We start from the raw sequence: 22,210 nt of genomic DNA, 5'->3' as shown, positions 1-22,210 counted from the left end.
GCCAGTGTGCCAGGAAGAGGAAAAGCCTTATGGGTCTGGAAGGAGGTGACTGTTCCAGATTTGTTTAGTGTTTTTGTTGGGAAAGTACCATGGGGAAAAACCCAGAGATGAAAACAGGGAGAGACTTAATTATTATTTTTTTTTTTTTCACATCAAGGTCTGGAACAGGGGCGGAAATAAAGTGCAGTGGGAGAATAGCTCTAATGAGGGATCCCTTCCAAGGAGGGTTGACCCCAGGCACATTGCATTTCCAGCAGGCCATAGTGCCCTGCAGCTTTCTGCTAACAAAGACCACGGCTGCAGCTGAAATACTCTCATGAGTGTTAGCTTGGGCAAAATGTTCTTGCTCGTTTTCTGTAAGGTGTGACTGTCATGCACAGATACTGCTTCTGTTTAAATTTTGGTGCTATATTCCAGATTCTGAATTTGTACTGTTTATTTGGTGTTCTGTAGAGGTACATCTGATGTGCAACCCTGTCGTTAGAGAAACTCCCTTGTGCACCATACCGTGTCTCAGCAGCCAGTATCAGTTAGTAGGAACAATCATTTATTCCTAAACTAGATCACACCAACACTAATAACTGAATTCTTGAAGTTGAGTCTCCTGTCACTGATAGAGCTTCCCTGTGCTCAGCATGGATCCAGCATCCAGCAAGATACAGTGCAAGACTCATGTCTTTTCCATAACATTCGGATAGCCCCTGACATCAATAGCTTGGTTTTATGTTTTAACCTCCTGCTGTCAAGGTGTCCAGCAGCCATGGTGCTGGAGTATTATTTGATGATAGCATCTGTTAAGGGAAATGGAGGCTTTGCTGAGTGCTGGAGCAACCCAGCCTGGAGTGCAAATGTGGTGGTGCTGCTGCTGTGTGTATGCGTTATGAAGACATGGAAATAGGCTATATCATCCCTTCTCCTGTGGCCATCACACCGCAAATTCCTCGAAGCACAGGCATCTTCAAGGCATTCAACTGTCTACACAATATATATACACTTTTTAATGGTGCAGATATTCTGATAAGCAACAAAGGCAGAATTCATCGCCATAGGGAGTAAAATGATTGGGAATGAGAACACAGAGTGTCACTTCACCTGAGCGCTCCGAGAATCCCAGAATGTGCTACTCTAAATTTGTAGAAAAGGCATTTTTTTCCATCAGCAGTGCTCCCTGTTTAAATAAACTCCACGGTCTAGAAAAGGGGTTTTGTGCCCACTTGGGAAGTGTCCAGTTTCTCAGCTCTGGGACTGCTTTTTCCATTCTGAATGCAACCATATATCAAAGGGAGACAGGTCTGAACTTCTGTTGAAACCATTAGGGTGTTTTTGCAAAAAGGGAATCCAGGTCCCTTTGATGTGTGCTAGAAAAATTCCCCTTCCTTTTATAAACCCAGATCAATGGTCGGCGGTGCAAATCTCCTGTGAGTATACTAGCCCTGAATAAAATATTCCCTGGAGGCAGAGGAGTGCTGCTGTATGGCTTGGTCAGATTCCTCACCGGTATCTTCCCCTTCTCATGTTTGGGTTTCTCACATTTCTTTCTCTTCTGTCCCTCTATTCTGGTATGGAGGGAAGAGTCCTACTTTCAGATTCTTCACTTCTATTTTTTTAATAATTTTTCCTTTGTAATTAGAAAGTGGATATGTTGTTTATTCTGTTCTCTTTGCCAGCATCTGTTTGTCCTTCGGTCACCCAGTAAATTCTTGAGCTTAGCTTTGGATGAGTGGCTCCGTTACCTCCCCCCCTTTTTTCTTCTCTCTCCCTAGCACTTGAGGATTTCAATCTGCTGCATTGTTTGGATTATTCCTCAAATCCATAGAGGTGTAGCTTCTGTGCAGCTATGATGGTAGAATGACATTAGGGAAGTCAGGGCATAGGCACTGACTCTGTGTTCAACCTCTCAAGTGCCAGGTGAATGTATGGGCAGGATGCTCTTGGGTCTGTCCATTGCAAACTCCTCCGGGAAAAAGTCTGTCTCTCAGGCGTGCATGTCGCCGGTGCCAGGGCAGCAGGGCCCTGAGTTCACGTGGAGCCTCGGGGCACTCTGATAGTAGAAGCCGTAACAGCAGCTGTCAGTATCTGAACACAATGTTGACATGGCCCAGGCCACCTCCCTTGGTACCCCGGTCCAAGGGTGACTGACACCACTTGGGAGAGCCTTGGAGGATGGGAGTCCCAAATGGGTTCATGTCAGGTTGACTTTTCCTTCAAACCCAAGAGTGAGTTCGACTGCTCAGAAGTACATTGGGATCCCCTTGGAGTGGCTGTGTCACTGCAAAGGTGACAAGGACCGGGGATAGCTGTCAGCTCCAAACAGCTCAGATCTGCACGGTCCTTTCTGATCACAGGGCAGAGCAGCAGGCTTCCCGGCTTGTCTCGGGAGGTGATGCAGAGTTCAGATTCTTTGTAGTGCTCTTTGGTGCACTTTGGTGTCTCACCGCAGAGGTGACGGAAATACCTCCTGGTTCTCTGACACTGTTTCTTGTGGGACCTTGGTGGTTTTAGTAGCTGCTGTCCAAATGATGATGGTAGGATCAGGCCCAGTTTTGCTTAACTTCTGAGCCAAAATAATGGCTGTTACTAGGCTTGAAATGGTTTTGATCTCTCCCTTGCTGGCTGTGGTGGCTGTAGGCCTGTGTCTTTTTTCCAGATGGAGTCCAGCATCACCATGACTTGCACAGATGGGAAGTGGAACAAGCAGGTGACCTGCGAGCCCGTGGACTGCGGTGTCCCAGACCAGTACCATGTCTACCCAGCCACCTTCAACTGCAGCGAGGGGACCACCTTTGGCAAGAAATGCTCCTTCACTTGCCGACCTCCTGCTCTTCTGAAAGGTATCGGAGGGTGTCTGTGCAGTGGCCTGAGGATAGCTGCACAGCTAACACAGACTGTTCCTAGTAATATATGTTACTGTTGCTGTTGTTTTAGAATTATTCGTGATATTTTAAGTATGAAGAATTATGAGACTCTATGGGAAGGTTTATTTATATTAGAAGTTAAGTTCCTTTGCATCTCTCTATTACCTTCCTTTGACCTTTCCTTGATCACGGCTGGCCAGGCAGTAATGACTGAATATTGCTTCCATACAACCAAAACATGGAAAAGTCATGGGGATAAATCAAACTGAATTCTCTCATCTTCTTTCCCATGCCTTCTCTGTTTTCTGTGTCTCTCTCCCTTCTATGCCCCCTCATGTATTAGGAAAGGCAAGAGAAGACTGAAAAGTCCCATGTCCCATTGGCACAGTCCCCCATCACTGTTTTTCCTAATCCACCCATCACGTCTCTCTGCACTCATCTTGCTCTACCTCTGACCTTTCTCTTCTCTTCTTGTTTGGGACTCTCTACGATTTTATTTTTTTTTCTTAAAAATAACACACTCTGCTGTCTTCTGTCCCCCCGTCCCCCCCCCATCTTCCGTGCTGTTTTTCTGCTAGCATAGCATCCCCATCATCTTCTCAGCACCATCAACTCTCCTGCTCACTGGCACATAACCCTTTTTGATCTGGTCCTCAGGAAACAAGAAAAGATATCGTTGTTAATTTGAAGGAACATTAGAACCCAATTAACTTGTCATCTTGCAGTGGAGTAATCTTCACTGCTGTTGTCAACTCAGGTACAAATGCTGTATACGCTTTTTTTTGTACATGTGGTATCACCTTTTCTGCTAGAATTCATTGCAAACCCCAGAAAAGGCATGGGAAGTATTCTTCATTTCAGTGAAAGGATACGTTGATTCCTTCATATATCACCAAATTGCTTAATTCTTTTAACTCCAGCTTAGGAGGGTAACCACAAGCAGCTAACACACAGTGAAAGTTAAGACTGCTCAAAGGGGAGATATTTATCAGAATTCCCTTTTTCTGTTCATACACTCAGAGGGTCATCTTCAACAAGAGGTGTTTTTTCATTGAGAATGCCTGGAATTTTTTTGAGGGGGCAGTGAAAATAATGATATTCAACGTGACCAACAAGAGCTTCAGCTGGAGACTCTGGTGGGGGTAGCTGGAGGGACGATGACCAACCCCCAGGTCAGGGGGTGCAGCTGTGGTGTGTAGCATCACTTTTGTCCAGAAACTCTGTGAGCTGTGAGGTAAAGGCACCATTTGGTGTTCAGCTATCAGAGATGACTAATAGATGTTGCCACCAAGCTTCTGGAGAATGGCGTTCGAATGACTCATGCCTAATTCAATCACTGACCACTGACGTCATGACAGCCACTGTTGGTAATGTCACAGCTTATCACTTTGCAGTGGCAAGTATGATATCACCGCGGCTGGTCTGCAGAGCTGCTGCATGAGTCAGAGCAGAGGAGCACACTGGTGCTCTAGAAAAGAGCTCTCTTCTGCACAAAATACCTCTGCAATCATCTGCAGTTGGGGAGGGGAGAGAGAAAGCCAGGGCTGATTTAATGCAGCTTCTCTTATCTTTGTGGGTAGGGCAGGAGGGCTCCTCCACATACCTTCCTGAGCCCTCCAGAGCCTTTTGTTTTCTTCTTCTTTGAATTCCAGCCTCATGCCCCGGCTCTCTTCCTTCCCTCTCAGAGAGATGGCATTGCTCTGGGGTTAGCAGTTTGTCAGTATTATTTTGGATAAGTCCGAAGCTGGCTTACTGTTGAAAATATGCCTTGTGGGTTGAGAAGAGTTCCTGCAGCAATGCTTGGGGATTTCAATAGAGTATTAGGGATTTTTGAAGGGTTAGTGGCTCATAGCTGTGCTTTGTTTCTTAGGAAAAGCTTATTCCTTTTCAACATACAGTATAAAATAACAAAGAATGTAAAATACACTGAGACTAGGCTACTTTTAGCTTAACCTTCTGAAGTCAAGTAGGTCAAAGCAGAGGCAAATAGATCTATTGTACCTTTTACCTTTGAGGTGCTGGCCAAGAAAGCTTCCTAAGGAAAATGAGTCTCTAATGAGTATTATGAATCGTATTTATCACAGTAGTCCCCAAGGACTGAGAGTCCCCAGCTGAGAATGGCTCCTCATTGTGTTGGAGTAGTGACTCTAATACTAACAGATGCTGCTCCAAAAGGCTCAAAATTGAAATAAAAAGGACAGATTCAGAGAAGAGATATAACACAGAAGCAGAATGAAGAATGTAATGGCACCAAACCCTCTGTTAATGCCATGACTTTGGAGAGGAGGGGGTTGATGTATGAAGCAAGCTTCCTTTCAGAGAAGAACAAAATAAGGAAAAGAAATACAAAAGATTACAAAGCCAGTGTGGTTTCCCCTATGCTATAGCATTTCCTGAAATAAGCACTGTCTGCCTGTCATGTGAAAACAGTCCTTAATGATTTAATGCCATCATCTGGGAAGAGAAAATGCACAGGACATACACAGTTGAATTTGTCAAACCAACTGAGGTGGCTTTTGATATATTACGGGTGTAACAACATTTTGAAAAAAATAGTCCCGCTGAACGTTGTTAACTTTGCTCACTGTTCTTCTCAGGAAACAACAGCAACTTGACCTGCATGGAGGATGGGCTGTGGTCCTTTCCAGAGGCCCTGTGTGAGCTGATGTGTCGAGCACCCTCCATCGTCCCTAATGCAGATCTCCAGACTACTCGTTGCCGAGAAGATAAGCACAAAGTGGGCTCGTTTTGCAAGTACAAGTGCAAACCAGGTTACCATGTCCCTGGATCCTCCAGAAAAGCGAGAAAGTACGTGAAAGAGTAATGCCCTGCAGTCAGCATGATTCAGAAAGCCAGGAGTTAAACTGATTTTGGGAAAGGGATGGGCTGCTTATAACAGACTATATGTGCTGCAGGGAATATCACTGAGCAAGTCCTTCACGCAGATAGTTGTGCAGTTTCAAGGGGATTTAGGCACCTAGCTCACTTAGGCTTCTTTGAAAATCCTAACCAGTGCTCAAAAATCAGATCTTACCTTAGAAATACCCCTTTGATATGCAGCCTGGGGAGTCCCCTTTGAAACTCAGCAGGAAAGGGTTAGTGCTATCGTATGCTTCTGACTCTGCACAAACCCACTTCAAACCAACCACAGCCCACAAGCCTGGGAAGCAGAGTTTTTGGGAGACGTGTCCAAGGCCAAAAGAGGAGTTTAGGCTGGGCAGCTCAATGTTGGCTTTGCAAATAAACGTTATTTTTGCTCAGAGACCTCATGACGCAGATTCACGACTTGTTCCCCAAGTGTTAAAAGCTCAAGCACACCCATCCCCTGCAACCTGCTAGCAGAGCTTAGAGGCTTTAGAGGCTCTTCGCTGACTCAGCCACTCACTAAATGGTCTTGTTTTTTCTGCACAACAAGGCGAGCCTTTAAGATCCAGTGCACGCAAGACGGCACGTGGCTGCCAGGCGCTTGTGTACCCGTTACCTGCGACCCTCCGCCTTCCAAGTTTCACGGGCTCTACCAGTGCTCCAACGGTTTCCAGTTCAACAGCGAGTGCCGGATCAAGTGCGAAGATGATGACAATCAGTCGGTGAGTCTCTCTTATCCAAATTAGCTCACCCATACAAGCATGGTTTTATCGTATGTTCCCTAAGGACCCATTATTATATGTCTGTGTGCCATATGATAATTTAACTTTATAGAGTTTACAACTATTCAGGTGAACTGTCTCTAAACTTTAATGTTTTTCTGACTGTGAAGGTGTCATTTGGCATCGGGGTCAGATCCTCATTGGCGTAAATCAGCATGTTGCCTTTGAATTCCTACTGATACGAGAAGGTCTGGCCTTTAGTGTCTTGTTTGAAATGCTTAGTTTTCCTCCCCAGAGGTAATTATATTTTGTGAGATAAGTAACTTCTCCTAGAAGTGCTGCTGCTGCTTAATATGCTTGGGAAGAGCAAGTGGGGATGTAGAAGCTGCTGCTACTACAAGCACTGCAGAGAGCAGGGAGTGCTCTGTCAAAGGCCTTTTAATATCATTCCAGATTCTGAGGACATATTAAAAAGGGACCAACACTGCCCTAGAGCCAGTGATCTGAAAGACACCTCTGATACCTGCTTCAAATGTTAAAAGCCAATTGCTGCCCCCAGTTCCTGCCGGGTTGGCCTGCCCCCTTCACGGGGACAGCAGGCAGAGCCCTGGAATGTTGCATCAGGGCACCTGGAAAAGCTTTTCTTGTATAAGACTTACGTTGGGTTATAAGCCTTGTGAAATGAGAGTTGCACGCATGGGTGCAGATTGGGTGGGAGCTCTGGGATACAGGGTCTGTGGCTTTGTGCATCTACCACTTGCTCAGACCGGTCAGTGTGAGTACCATTGCTGCCAGTGCAAGGAAAGCAGGGCCACCAGGGTAATGACAACTGGTATAACAAGTTGGTGTTTGCTTTTAAATGAGCTGGACATGAAGAGGAGCAAGCAGTGGAGTCAGGGTTACAGCAGTAATGAAGTGAGCTCTGGAAAGCGAGAGATAGAGCCATGTCTCTGTTCACTGCAAGGAAGAGTGTAGTGACTGTTCAGCTGCGAAAGCACCTTAAGCAAAGGAGCAGATAACATCTTGAGAAAGGGATTTGCAGAGAAAGGTATTTCCAGATATTCCAGAAAATAGACTACAGAAAAAGAGGGAGGACTCCTGGCACAAGCCAGAACCACTTGAGAGGTGTTAATTATTTAAGGATTAAACCCCACTAAGTCTCTCTCAGCTATATAAGGTGATAATGCACATTGCATCCAAGCAAGAAACCCAGCAGGGATTTTCACAAGAGATTTTGCAGGTCAGGGAACGATGGGCAGTATGTTACTATAGCAATGGATATCCTGGGATCTCTGAGTATGTTGCAGAAACTATACAATAGTATCCTCAAGCACAGCCAGCTCCAGGAACATAAATCAGGTTTCATGGCTCACCTTTAAAAATCATGCTTGAACCCTGGCATACAAATTGCAATGGAAGTGCACCACACTTGCTAAACCAGCAAATTGCGCTCAATTATCACTTAGCGATCTCTTCCTGAATTTGTCACCACGCTGAAAGATCATTACTCAGCTGTACATATGGCATCTCTTAATCACCAGGAACGTAATGGTCATTTAAGCAGGTACCTCCCCTGGCACCCAGAGCAAGGGTCTTCCATTTCTGAATATGGTGCACAAATCATATGAACAGTCAGATCTAAATTAATCAGTCTCTGCCAAACTGGCCCTTAGGTGAGAGTCACCAAGCTGGATCACACCCTGAGTCCATCTGGTCCATTATCCTTTCATATGATTTTCTTATTACTTCTGGCAATGGCCAGATGTCTAGAGAAGGGGAAGCAGGTCCCACGCAGTAGCCTGCTGATAAGACCACTCTGCATCTCGCTAAACATTATGTTCATCAACAAAGCTGAGCAAAAAAGGCATTAGGATATTAAGGACAAGACTAATACTGAAGGCTGCGCAATCTTCCACGCCAGTACCAGGGGCTTGTGCAGATCCCTGTGCAACAACGGCTGTGGGTCGTGGGGAAGAGCTCCTAGGAAAAGTTCAGCAGCCCCACTGGGATCCCAGTATAGGCAGCACACTAAAGGATCCCCAAAGATATCCAGCGCAAACTCCAAGAGCAGGTTGGGTATATTGCAGGCAACATGCCTGGCATGTAAAATGGGTGAGGAGAAGCAAGAGATCCTGCATGGTTCTCCCACCCAGCAAGGCCCTTGTGGGAGGTTTGGAGCCCAGCCACACCAGACATCCTCCTGTTGAATACCCCACATTACCCCATGGCAGTTAGGCTCGCAGATCCTGCAGAACAGCTTGCGCAGAAATCCCCAATGCCACGACGATAGATCTGACAAAAGATTGCCTATGCACTCCTTTGTTGTTTCTAAAGGGCATGATATTTCCCCTCGGACTTTGGTATTCATTCTTCAGTATCATACAGAGAATCTTTTCTATAAGAGAAATGTCATATTCTATTCCTTGCCCATTCCCACACCAGAGGATTTTTTTCTCCTTTCCACCTGCCTCTGTGCGTGTCTGTCTCAGCCTCTTCGCTTGCTGTCACTCAAGGCAGCCAAGCTCTAAAGAGCACGTTCTGCCCTGCTAAGCATCCCTGCTCGTGTCCTGCTTTCCTTCCTCCTTTAGATGGCCATTGGGGATTCTTTCTTTTTCGAGACAAAGATGGTGCAACTAGTTAGAAAATGGGAAGAGGGAAAAGGTTGTCTACGTTCAGCACAAACCTCTCAACAACAAGAGAGAAGGCAAATGGGGTGAATGCTCCTTTATCACAACTGAAGTGAGTCAGTTTTAAGGTGTAGACCTTGCAGGTAAAGACCCACCTTGTAAAGACATTGCATTGCCCAGAAGAGGCATGTGTGTGTTTGTATGCAGTGCAGGTTTCCTTTTTTTTTATTCTTTGGAAGAAAACTCCTTCTTGCTCCCCAGGGCTGGCAGTCCAAACTGGGGGCTCTTCCAGCTCCAGCAGAACTTCGCTCCCAGCTCAGCTCTGCCCGCTTCTCACTTCTCAGCCTGTCCTTGCTGTTGGTTTTGTGACTATTCTTGTTATCTCCTTCTCTCATTCCCAGGGCCGTGGAAGCAACGTGATTCACTGCCGGAAGGATGGCACCTGGAGCGGCTCCTTTCATCTCTGCAGGGAAATGCAGGGCCAGTGTGCGCTGCCCACACAGCTCAACAGCCACCTGAAGCTGCAGTGCGCCGGCGGCTACGGCATAGGTTTGTAAGCATCAACCCTGGCTGTCTGCCACGGGGGGATGCAGCTCAGGCGGGAGTGGGGAGCAGTGGGACAGGAGACAAGGAAGAGAATGGGAATGAGAGGGAGGAAGGAACGAGCCTGCAGTCCTTGAAGTCACCTTCTCCTGTGGACCTGTTTGCCTGAGTGAGAGGCTGCTATGGGAGGCTTTTCAGGGAACTGCTTTTAGGAAACATGAAGCTTTGAGAAGCCAGGCATCATGTAACATGCTCTGATTGCCTGCTTCTTGCAGTGCTTCCAGTTTTATCTTGTCCTTTCTTGGCCAGCTGGTTTTAATTGGCAGCCAGCACGCCAGACTATGCCAGAGACACATCTAGTCCTCAAAATATAGGGAGAGATTGTACCTGCATTTGCTCTTACACTTTTGTAATGTTCCCCTCCTTCAACCACATGCACACACACATGCCCCAGAGGCTGAAAGGCAGGAAGCTGGCCAGGAAGCACAGCACCAGGATAATTCAGGTCTCTCCAGAAAGAATATGAGACCAGCTGAGCATGCCCTTTGGTATGACAGTTGTTTAGGACCTGTTGTAAGGCTATGTTTTCCCCCTTCCTTCTGGGGTGCTTGGTCACTCTGCAAGGGGTGATGACTGCCTGCGCTCAGCTTTGCTTTGTGTCACCCAGGCAGAGGGAGGGATAGATGACACACTGAATTGTAGACACTATATTGTATTTTCAGCCCCCATTTCTGAGGTCTCCCTCCTGTAAGGGCTGCAACGGGAGCTGCGCTGGCTGCAGCCTGCACAGACTCGCAAGGCCCCTTCCTGCAGCCCCACTCCCAGCCCCTGCCAGCCCCCTCCTCCCTCCGCCTGTCCCTTTGAACTTGGGAGAAATTTCCTCGTTTTGCGGCTCCCTCATTATATCGCAGCCATGCAAGGGACCACGAGCCTCCTTGTGTTCCCTCCCTGGGGAGGAGAACACGACCTGGATGAGATCACCACTCTGTAATGATGCCAATTACAGATCATATATCAAAACAATTCCAACCCGCTCCTTTCCGTAAGTGTAAATAGCGTGGCAGAGCGCGGGAGAGTGAGCGGTGAGCAGGCTGTGGCGACTCTTAATGTGGTGAGGCGTTTTACCCTTGAGACGAGGTTACCTTCCAGGGCCGGCCAGGTTTTTGCAAGGAGAGAAATACCAGTTCCTGGTTTGGAGGGCAGCATCTCGGTGCTGGAAGCAGGAGGACCTGCAGCTGCCCACGCAGCGGGTGCCTGCCAGCCCGCGGTCCTCTCCCAGCCCTGCCGGGGTGGCTGTCAGCAGGTGCTGATCCCAGCTGCCGGGTCTGGTGGGCCTGATCCTGGGATGGGACCACGCAGCCCTCCTGGAGGTGAAGGACTCATGGGCCAGATCCTCCACGAGAGCGTGGTTCTCACTGGAGAGGGAGGAAGAGCTCGGTGAGGGCACAGCGGCCGTTGGCTCTTATCCTCAGCAGATGGAGACATACCACACACTTTGTTATTCTCGCCCAGCACCACCTTTCGGGATCAGGTTGTTGGGGTTTTCTTCTCTTTGTGTTTTTGGAAGCCTGATCGATGTCCTTCCAAGAAGGTGCTCTCCTGCCACTCACTCGCAATGGGGCTGGTGTCAAGGGGCCTCATCCAGCGGGTCCCTGGAGCCACTACCATGTGTGCTGGGAAAGCAAAACAAGCCCCAAGCGCTCCCCGTCTTGCTGGCTCAACAGCCCAGGTCTGCTCCGCTCCTGCTGACTCCTCCATGTGGGAGTATGTGAGAAGGCAGAAGCAGGTGGGGAAAATAATAGCATCCAGCCATGGTCACTATGAATCCCACACACCTTCGGTAATTCCTCAGACACCTAATCTGCCCTTCCAGGCTGAGGTGTGTGTTGAGCCAAAGGTTCAGCTCTCCAAACCAGTGCGGAGATTAATTCCTCCCCCAGCGCTGATTGGAGTGCAGAAATCCTAATGACATGTTTGCAGCAGCTGTGCCATTCAAGAGTGATTTTCCAGGGGGGAAATGGTAATGGTCCAACACACTAGGGCTTACGGTTGTGTCACCACAGGGCTCTGGGATATTGCTGCAGAGTATCGCAGCATGTTTTAATAAAGAAAGGACAGGATTCCCACTGGGCATGACAGTTAATCAGAGAAAAAGCAGGTTTATGTGTGAACAAAGCCATCATTACCTCTCTGCGTACTTCTTATCGACTGTGGGACTTAGGTGATAGCTCGTCTGCAATATCATTAGGCTTGGTCACCCTCCGAAAGATTATTATTGAAGGTCTGTAAATTTGACAGATCAAATGGTAGGTTTTTGTCATGTCATAGGTGAGATGAGTTCGACAGCCTCTGCTTAATCAGTCCCATTGCTTGAAAGAGCAGTTGAAATGGAAAAACCTTCACATTTTCTTGATGATCTGAAAGCACAAAACCTGACCTCCTTCTTGGAGTTAATAGCCAGAGAAATACCTAGATATGCAGCTCATACAAAAAGGCCCCGGAATATCTGCCACCCCCACGATCTCCTGCTGAGATGCAGGGTTGTACTCAGCATTTCATTTGTGGCTAGAAGATATGTGATAGTTATGGTTGACTGCTAATTGCAATTTAGGAAAAACGAGCCCTAATCCTGTCCTTCAGCTGGAAGGATGCTGAAAGGGTCAAAAGCTGCTTGCTTTATCCTTTAGCTTTATCCTCTCTGTGTTTCATGCAGGCACGGAGTGTACCACCTCATGTCTGGATCACAGTCACGAGCCCATCCTCCTGCGCGTGAACGAGACTGTGCAAGACATCCAGCACTGGATGAACCCTCAAAGAGTGAAGGTCAGTGCCTGATGATTTCAGTATATCCCTTATTGCGTGTTTATGTGCAGTGAGTGAACAGCGTTACCCATGCTTCATTCAATGAGGGCAATACATGGGGAATTCTGCCCTTTAGAAAAGAATTCCCGATTTTTGTTGTGTCTTTGCGTGTTGTTCTGGTAACGTGGTGGCTTTCTCCAAGCTGCTTTCTCTCTGTGATTTCCCAGCGAAAGTCAGTTCAAGGTAAAGGCTTGTCAAAATCAGTGTGCTCAGATCCACCCAGCACCAGTACAGTGGGGCTGATCTCTAAACATGATTCATTACACAGGAAGATGTGATGGACAGTGAGAGAAAGGGCACTGGCCAGATTTTATTTTCTTCCTTCTTTTCAGTGTTTTGCATTCTTTGAGTGGCAGGGCTGGATTTTTCTGCACTGCTTTTGGATGACAAAAGAAGCTGATACAGAGGGTATTTCATTTCCCGAACCAGCAGAGCTGGCTGAGTCCTCCCCCCACCCCTTCGCCCGCATGCGAGAGATGCCTGCTCAGCACAGCCCCTTCCAGAGGTCACCACTTCTTCCTCCTGCCTGCTGCAAACGCACAGGCAGCATTAACCGCTCACGGCACTCCGTCCTGTGCGCCCTCCAGTGCGTGCCGGCATCGGTCTGCCCCGCTGGGGACGTGCACACCCATGTACAGCGCCTTGCACACACGCTCACCCCTGCACATGCCTGCCAATAGTGCCATGCCAGCAAATAGCTGCTTGGTTTCATGCACACACTTGGATACTAGCGAGAGACACACTCATCTACCTCTTTCTGAAAACCCTCACGCCATCTACAGAAACGTGCCCTCCTGCCTAGAAGCGCGTGTAACCAGGCGCTTGTGCCTACGCAGTATTTCTGCAGGTGTAGACGTTTATCTGGACACGCTCAAGCGCGTGTCGGAAGACGCTGGCACATCACGTGTCACCAGGGTGCAGGTTGCTGGTGGTGCTTGAGCAAACCCTGTCGGCTTTTACATACTTGGCCCTGGCTTTGCAGGAGTCTGTTTTACACACTTGAACTCCATTTAGGAGGAGAACAAGCAGCCAACACAGCTCCAGCATGTCCTGAGCAGCTTTGACAGTCTATTTGCTTCTCTACATGCCTAAATATGTACCCAGGGTTTGGGATTTTTGAAATCTGGCCTTGGCTGTGGATAGCAAGGCGCTCCAAAAATCTCCGCCACTTTATACTTCCCTATTTCACACGGAGCAATAGAATAAATCCTGGGAAGGGGTGGGGAACCTAAGTCCAGAGAATACGACAAGCTCATAGTGTCCTTCCCAGCTTCCCATTCACTCCAGACGCCAAGATTATATTACTGCCTAAGCCTAGGCTTTGCCAAGTTTCTGGCATGAAACATAAAGAAAACCCCTCTCTCTGTATTAGGGGCAATTTCTCACTGTCCCTTTCCCGAGTGCTAGACTTTAAAGTGGTTTTGTAATTCATGGTGAAATAAAGTGACAGCTTCCCTCCCGTTCTCTGCCGTGCTCCTTCGTTTATTGATGCGGGTACACAGAGGGAGCTGTAACGAGTTTTATACCTGCAGGTCTCTGGAGGGCTCATTAGGCAGCAGGGAAAACATATAGTAGTAAAGGGGGAGATGAGGGGAGTGAGGGATGGAGGAGAAATCATGGTTTCCAAGAGTACAGTGGTAAATAAGACCTTTTTTGCCCTGATGGTGAGGAACTTGCAAGAGCTTTAGGCTGTGAGCAGATACAAGTTGGACCCCACAAACACTTTGTAACTAGAGGGTGAGGTTCGGGCTTGAAAACTTGTGTTGGGAGATCGAAGGGAGCCTTTAGGAGATGAGTGGGATGATGCTGAGACATGCTGGAGGGGTTTTTTTTGGTAGCTGTAAAACATCCATCTTACTCAACTCTCCAGATAAGGGGATGTCACCCACAGGGAGCAGTGCCTCGTGGGGTGCCGCTGGGGGAAATGCTGCTGCTGGTGGGACCAGGGAGACCCTGGAGAGACGGGGCTGGGATGCCTTAGGGGAAGGTCCCCATGGCAATGCGTTATATATCATCAATAATATGTGTCTCTGTTTATGGTCAGTGACAGCTTGCTGTTGTGCCATATGAGTAAAGTGAGCAGCTGGTTGCATTTACACAGCAAGAGCCACACTTTGTGGATCTCAAAGTACTTGAACGACGCAAAGGAAACGTCTTTAGTTACTTAATTTCAGGCACAAGTGATGTACAAATGAGTGCAGTATGAGAAGCACATAAAGGCAAGACCAATCTCTGGAGTTTACCTTTGAGCGGACAGGCACAGATAAAACACAGGGAGAGCCAGCAAGAAAAAAAACCAAATATATTTGTGTGTAGCTGCTCAAGCAACAGCTGTTATGGAAGCAAAGTGGGAAGAGGGAACCATCCCTCCTCTGGGGGTTGTTTAGAGCAGAGCTGTGCAAATCACTTGATTTTTCGGTTCGCTGGAAGTTTTGTTGAATTGAGAAAAAAAATGTTTTCTCCTAATCAAAGTGACTTTTTTGTTGTTGTGATTTTTGGTGAACCAAAAAATTGGAGAAAAAAACATGTTGGTTTGAACATAATGTAGCATTTCATTTCCAAGGATTTTTTTAAACTTTTTGTTTAATGAAAATGAAAAAAACTTAGAAATTAAATGTCCTCTCAAAGGAACAAAAACAACAGATATTTCCTTTTGAAAAATGTCTACGTATTACCATGTTTTTCAGAACCGGTTTAGGTTGAGTTGCTTTGTTGGGTCTGAAACAGTTTGCTGAAATCAGTGTAAGTTGGCCATGTCTTCCAAATCAGTATTTTCAGCAGGAAGAAAAATTCACCTGAAATATTCTGTATGTCTGTTGCTCTGCAGTGGGCCATGTTTGGAGCAACCGTTGCTGTTCCCACAATTTCCCATTTACCGTACGTGTGCAAGGGGCAGCGAGCTGTTGAAGACACCCATAGATAGAGCTGCCAAGACTGACTATGCAGGCAGTGGAGAGAAAAAAGTGAAATATCTCAGAAAGACAGCTTGACAGCTCTTTCCCATTGACTGCAGAGAAACAGGGCAGACACATAATTTCTTTGGTTGTCTGAATTTGCATCCTTGCCTTTGTGCTGAGCAGGAACAGGCCAAATGCTGTGCAAGCGTGTGCATGCCTGGGATAGCCTTGAAAGGGCCAACATGCCCCAACTCTGCTTACCAGCAGGGCTGAGTGTGGCCATGGCCCCTCCGCATGCCTGGGATGCTGCCCTACGCTGGTGATGTGTTTTCCCATAAGTACTGCAAGCCCTGGGATGTCCAGAAGTCATTAACAGGAATTCTTAAATACTCCCCTATTCATTTAAGCTTTGAAGTTTTCCTCCTTCCTTCCCCTCTCCCCTTTCTGTGAGTGTTAGGCTCATTGTGCAGGCAGGGAAACTGAGTCATGGAGCGGTGAAATGACTTATTGCAGCACGGCGGCTCAGCGCCTGGGAAGGCAGGAGTTTCCACCGCGTCTATAGCTATAGGAGGAAACAGCGACAAATTGCCATGTCTCCCCTCTCGTGGCAGCAGTGGCTGATCCCCTCACCACTGCCACGCTAAGCCCATGGTTAATTGTCATGTTCATGTGGTGCCTGAGGAGAGAGTTAGCTGAGACCAGTAGATGCCAGTCCCTGGGCTTTAGCCCTGGGGGACATTTGACCCATCTAAGGTGGGGGAGAGCTCTCCACTGGCCTCTCTTGGGGAAACCTAATCTCCTCTGCAGCCCACAAATGGTTGACATCATTGTGTTAGTCCCACCATGGGAGGGAAGTGCCGTGACGGGAGGCACTAGGTCTTCCCTCACAAGCAGAAAATGACAGCTTGATTTGCTTTCTTGGCTCTTTGTTACCTACTGTGGGAGCGCATCCCGGCTTCCTCTCCCTTCGCAGCAGATGGAGTCACAGCCACCAAACCGCAGATGTGGCTGGATGGCGTTTCTGGGATGGGGACAGGACCAAAGTCAATACACCCGGCTGCACAGCGTGGCCCACGCAGGAGGGCAGCTGTGCTGCAGAAGCCGATGCATGAGGGGAGCTGGGGCCGTAAGAGCGGCATATGTCACTGCAGCGGCTTGGAGCACGTGGCAGCACGAGGAAGGGATGGGGCTCGCAGAGGCAGTGGCCAGATGGGCTTTATCCCCTGTGCACCACCTGGCACGTGTTGGATGTGGTCCTTCCATCAACCTGTTACTGCATCCTTTGTCGGCCTTGTGAGTCCACCTTCCTTTCTGTGCGCAGTGATGCCGTGGGATCCTGGTCAGATCCTGCAGTAGTGCTGCCTGTACCCTTCCTTGCTTGCTCTTTACACGTTTGTTTATCTCAGTTGCCCCATGCAGCACCCTATGGCACCTGTGTGCTTCTTTGCACCACAAGAGACAGGAATGATGCCCAGCAACCTGAATCCTTCCCAATTTCTCAATTTTCCAACCCAGTCTCTCTCTCTACCTGTAACCCCTGTCCCATGCCATTGCACCGCACATACCACAGCAGCAGCCTGAGGGTACAAACAGGCTGGGTGGTGGGAATTCAGGTTTAGAAAACCATCGAGAGGAGCCAGGACCATGGCTGATGGCCCTTCCCTGAGCATACTCCGCTTCCAGCTCTGTGAACATTAGCAGGATTGAATTCAGCTGGAGTAGCTCTAATGGTCTCAGCTAGCAAAGTATCATCCAAGGAGAGGGCGAAGTAACTGGGACTAAGCTGTTGGCAGGTACCACTCAAAAGCAATGTGAATGACCCACTGACCCAGTGATTAATCTAGCACAAGGTCAACTGGTTTTCCTACGCTATGGAGAGCAGCCCGGGGCGGCAATCCCTTTCCCTGGAGGATGTCCAGCCCCAGGCTGTGCAGCCCGTGGGATTGAAGACGACCTTGAGTGAGATGTCCAAGGAGAGCACTGTCCTAGCAGAGGCTTCACCTTCTATCCGTTCCTCTAAGGGAGGGTGCTGGGTTTTTAATATTGGGAGGGTCAGGAAAGTAGTCAGTGCATCTTCTGCAAGGGATTGCTCTTACTTGGAAACCTCCTTTCCTAAGAGCCTGTTTCAGGGCTATTCAGCTCCTTTTGTTAGCTCCACATGCTCACACACATTCACACATATCGAGGGGTTTTGTAAATATTGATGCTTCTTACCAGGGGAATGTGAGATGCTCTTTGGAACTGCACTTCTTATTGTCTGGCTGGCCTTGGATGCAGGAGGCAAACGCCTGAGTTTTTCTACTTTGGTTTGATTCTTGGGTTCAAATGCTCTTGAACTGCTTCCTTTACTGTCCCCCCCCTCCTGGTCTGTTGACTGGCCTTGTTTATTTTGAAACCTAGAAAAGTTTCCTTTCTTTTCCCTCTGAAGTGCAATAAACAGAAGAGGGAAAAAAAAAAACCCTCACCATTTGTGGCAGGCAACAGCCTGGAAATCTCCAGCTGTCTGTCAAGAGTGTGCTGGGGGAATGTCTGACACCGCAGGGCCCCCGCACCTTGCAGCCTCCCTCCCGGGGGATAAACAACATCCTCCCCCCTCGCCCAGCCGCTTCTCCACGCACACAGACGGGCCCTGTTACGAGGCAGGTGGGGCAAGCCGGGCTTGACTAATAGTGGAAAATCCGAGAGCATCGGAAAGATAAACAGCCCAAGTCAGATAGTATAAAAGTCCTTTTTCTAGCACACGCCAGGTAAGCCTCAAATGACAGAAACTGTAAAAACATGCTGAGGTTCCCCTGCAGATGGATTAAATTAGCCCTCAAATAAACAGAGGAAGGGATGGCTTGTGCATCAGGTCTTCCCAAATGTTAATCCCTTCCTTCCCCAGGCCTCCATCCAACCCCGACCCCGGCTTTGGGTAAGCACCTATGTGTTCATCTTGCCCAGCTGGACGTAGTAGTGTTCCATCCGGGGATGATAACCCAAAATGAGCATTGTGCCTGATGTCCTGGTGAATGATGGGAGTCCTATCTCCTAGACCTCCATGGTATTGACCTGCCATCTCCACTAACTGGCCAAACTGTTCATCCACTCTTAAAATCTAAGTTTCCATGTCTACAGGCAAACAGTGGTTGCCCTGGGTGTGTCATCATTGAGTAGGCTGGTCATCATTTTTGTCCAAAACTAGGAACTCCAGAGTTTATTATAAATCCAGGAATTACTTTAAAGCTCATATAATGTAGCAGATGATATTGTCCTTTCTGGGGGTTATTCTGAAGGTATGTAGTGGGAGGTGCTTCCATTTAAGATCTAAAGGATGGTATGAAAATGTATCTGAAAGTCCACCTTTAGCATCTTCAAGAAGCACAGATACGATGGGTAGTGAAAGAGAACAATGTTTTGCAGCACCAAAGAAATCCTTCAATTAAATCCTAAAATGTGTCCCCAATACCCACGAGCAAGACAGTGGACCTGTGCCTTTGCCTTTCCCTGCCACGTTCCCCCACCATGAGTGAAATATTGGACGTGACGTTTTAGGAGAACCTTAAATATTATTTTAATCTCAAATGTTCTGTTATTGCAAGTGTCAAGTCCAACACTTCTTGTAAATACCTGGAGGACAGCCAGATCCTGAGAACACAAGAGGTGTTAGGAACTGAACTTCACTGGTTAAGTACAGGAGAGCCATAGGAGCCAGCACGCTGACTTTCTGTACACTGATTTCTTTGTCTTAACCTGTTGGGTTTTTTTCTTCTTCCCTCCAGAGCGTTGTCTGCACGGCGGGACTCAAGTGGTACCCTCACCCTTCCCTGATTCATTGTGTCAAAGGCTGCGAGGTGAGTTTTCGCATTAGCTCAGGTGGTCCGTGCTTGCTCTCCTAAATGTTATGGTAACAGTCACTGTGGTCACATGGGCTGTAAATGCTGTTTTTCAAGTGGGGCAAACAGGGTTTTGTCCTGACTGTCCTATCAAACAGACTGTGATCGCCTGCATCGGTTCTGACACTCAGTGGTGAAATTGATGGTTTTCCTAAAGCCGATGATTGGGTGACTCTCACAGGAGTTAAATGATCAAGTAGCTCGACAACATTGGTACACTGTCAGAATTTCCCAGGATCTGGGAATTTCTGGGAAGCTGCAAAAAACTTCAATTGTTTTTCCTTGATTTTGACATCTTATTAGAGGGCCAATTCTTTCCAAGGCCAGCTAGGCTTTGGGCATTGGTGTATGCAGATAAAATTCAGGAAAGCCAGAGGCAGAAATGATACCACTGGGTGGACAGCACAGCTGGACAGTGAGCAAATCACACATCCCTCTGCTGTGCACCTCCATCTGAACCAGAAAAAAAACCAAACAGAAAAATGCAGTTACATTTCAGCTGTGATACATTTTTACAGTCTTACGTGTTATTTGAAAAAAGCAATTATTTTGAAGGATGTTGTTTCTGCTGGCAACAGTTTTTGAAAAGTCTGAGAAGTCTTAAGATGCTTCCAGTGGTTAAACGGGGCTGGAGCACCTCTCTCTGGGTCATGGCGCTCATGCGGTTTCCATCATGCCAGCCCTTGAGTATCTCACTCATGTCAAGAAGTCAGTCCTTGTGGTACCTCTGTAAGGCTGGGAAGCTTCATGCCTGTTTTAGAAATGGGGTAGGTCACAGGCAGAGGGATAGATGGCTGCTTCGGTTACACGGACGGACAGTGGAAGAGTTGTCTTGACCCCACATCTCCTGACTTTCTGCAGCACTGACTGTGCTCTCAGCACCACTAACCCAATTTTATAAGCGCATTGAAGTTATTTGCCCGGAGTGGCAGAACATGGCACAGAATTCCTAAATCTGACACGAAACTCTAGACCACATTGCTGTGCGACGTGATTTGTCTTGAAGTGAAAGACAGGTTTCCTTCGCATACGAATGTTGGGCCCAAGAGAGTAATAACTCTCCAACAATGTAATAGTTTCTGTCTAGTTGTTCCCTAAATGAAAAGCATTCTGCTGTCAGTGCTTTGAATGTCATAAGCCATCTCACGCATTGCATTCATGCAGGCTGGCTAGGCGCCGCTATTCTCCAAAGAGAGCTAAAATAACATCCAGCGACCATTAAGAAATGCCATTCAGGTGCTGATGCACCATTGGGTATCCATTCTCCTGCTGTTTAAGGATAGTTGTTACTGAGGCAAACTTTGCAATGATGTAATAATTTACCAGAAGCCATTATTACTGACATGCTTTTTCTCAGCATTTTATTCCCTTCCATCATTGTTAATTGCCAGACCCCTCTGCATCAATAGGAACTTTCTTCTTTTCATCATTCATTCAGCAGTGTCACTGCATCGCAATCTATCATCTTGGAAGGCTTTGCCCAGACAATTGATAATGGCCTCTAGCATCATTTTTAGAGCATGATGCTTCCAGGATCCAAGAATGGGCCAGAGTTTGTTCTCTGGCATTAAGATTTCAGAAGAAAAGCCATCTTCGCCAAACCTTTTTTCACGACTATGGAAACAGGGACTAATAAGCCAGTAGGTCAATAATACTGGGCCATTAAGTGGATACAATCCCTAATGTATTAATATCCTTAACATTAGGGAGGGTTCCCTGAATAGAAGGCTGGAAGCGAGGCCTTATTTTACTCTTGGCGCTCACAGTGGTAACCCAGACTGCTGCCGCAATGTGATTTTTTGTCGCTCCCTAGTGGCAGGAATAGAGGTTTCTGAGTCAGCCCCAGACTTCTCGGCAGCTAACTTAGGTGTTTCAGTAGAAAACTAGTCCCTCTGAACTACCTGTATAGTCCTCCGAAAATACAGGAGCACTAAGATATGCATAAAGACCTATAGAGACCTCACCCTCCACAGCCAGGCCTCCAAGGTCTCCCAAATGAGGATTTTGGTACCAAATCAGAATAGATGCTATTTGTCCCATTCTTCTCCTCCAAAGGACAGACTTGCCTACTCTGTGCCGGTGTGAGTGAAATGCAAATTCTTCCACAAGTTTCTTCTACTAATTTTCCAGTGTTCATATGTGTAGGGTACAGGCATAGGCATGGAAAATTAAAGTCAAGCCTTTCTTGACAAGCGGGCACAGCCAGGCAGTACAAGTGAAACATGGGAAGCCTACAAAATTTCCTGGGAGGTTTGGCAAAGTTCACATTTTTGAATATGACCAGGTTGGCATAAAAATATCTCTCCATCTACTTATAAATCATTCCCTTTTAACTCTTAGCATATTAATTAAATTGGAAGGGTGTTTGCAAGTCAAAGACTTTGCCTGTACAAATACGTCAATCTCTGTGGAAGTCAATGGAGTTAAGGCACTTTGCAGGGATAGGAGCCTCACCCTGTAACTCTGATTTCTTTGTCAGCATTTGTAGTATTTGCATGTAGCTCAACAAGTGACATGCAATGAGTCAGTCATCTCTTGGTAGTCCTGCTGTGGTCCAATATTGCCATCATTGCCTGGATTTCCTATACCTTGACGGAAATATTTAAATTTGCAAGACATCAGCAGTGAAAGCCTGCGTCTGCACCACTCCGCAGGGTCTGTTTCAATACCTATGAGCATGGCCATGGCTCTGTCTGAGGAGAGCACAGTGAGCTCTCATGGCTGGTCCTTCAGGTATCTGTCATCAGGGAGACTCTGGTACTGCAATTGCTGCAAAATCCTCCCAGGAAACCTCCACAAGCCTCCCCACCCGCTCTGCAATGATGCCTTCTTGTAGGAAAGTCCCTGCTGTGTTTTTCTCAGAGCAGAGTAAATGAATTTTCCAAAGAGCAGATAAAATGGGAATGGCCCCATGGGCCTGTACATGTAATAAGTGTTACAGAGATAAGACTGTGCTCTCTGCTG

General features: G+C 47.4%; 1 protein-coding gene across 1 annotated transcript in view; it reads left to right on the top strand.

The window, feature by feature from the left end:
* Nucleotides 1–22,210, top strand: part of PAPPA (pregnancy-associated plasma protein A, pappalysin 1) — a 177,914-nt gene that overhangs the window by 142,588 nt on the left and 13,116 nt on the right. The window contains exons 15-20 of the mRNA XM_010571012.1: nucleotides 2,648–2,831; nucleotides 5,453–5,663; nucleotides 6,271–6,442; nucleotides 9,471–9,618; nucleotides 12,326–12,435; nucleotides 19,133–19,204. Of these exons, the coding sequence (XP_010569314.1) occupies nucleotides 2,648–2,831; nucleotides 5,453–5,663; nucleotides 6,271–6,442; nucleotides 9,471–9,618; nucleotides 12,326–12,435; nucleotides 19,133–19,204 (897 nt within the window). The remainder of the gene's footprint in view (nucleotides 1–2,647; nucleotides 2,832–5,452; nucleotides 5,664–6,270; nucleotides 6,443–9,470; nucleotides 9,619–12,325; nucleotides 12,436–19,132; nucleotides 19,205–22,210) is intronic.

This window comes from Haliaeetus leucocephalus, unplaced genomic scaffold, assembly GCF_000737465.1.
Source record: "Haliaeetus leucocephalus isolate CR32 unplaced genomic scaffold, Haliaeetus_leucocephalus-4.0 Scaffold306, whole genome shotgun sequence".
In the NCBI taxonomy this organism is placed as follows: domain Eukaryota; kingdom Metazoa; phylum Chordata; class Aves; order Accipitriformes; family Accipitridae; genus Haliaeetus; species Haliaeetus leucocephalus.
Note: the sequence above shows the minus strand (reverse complement) of the source record. Positions and strands in the feature narration are given on the sequence as shown.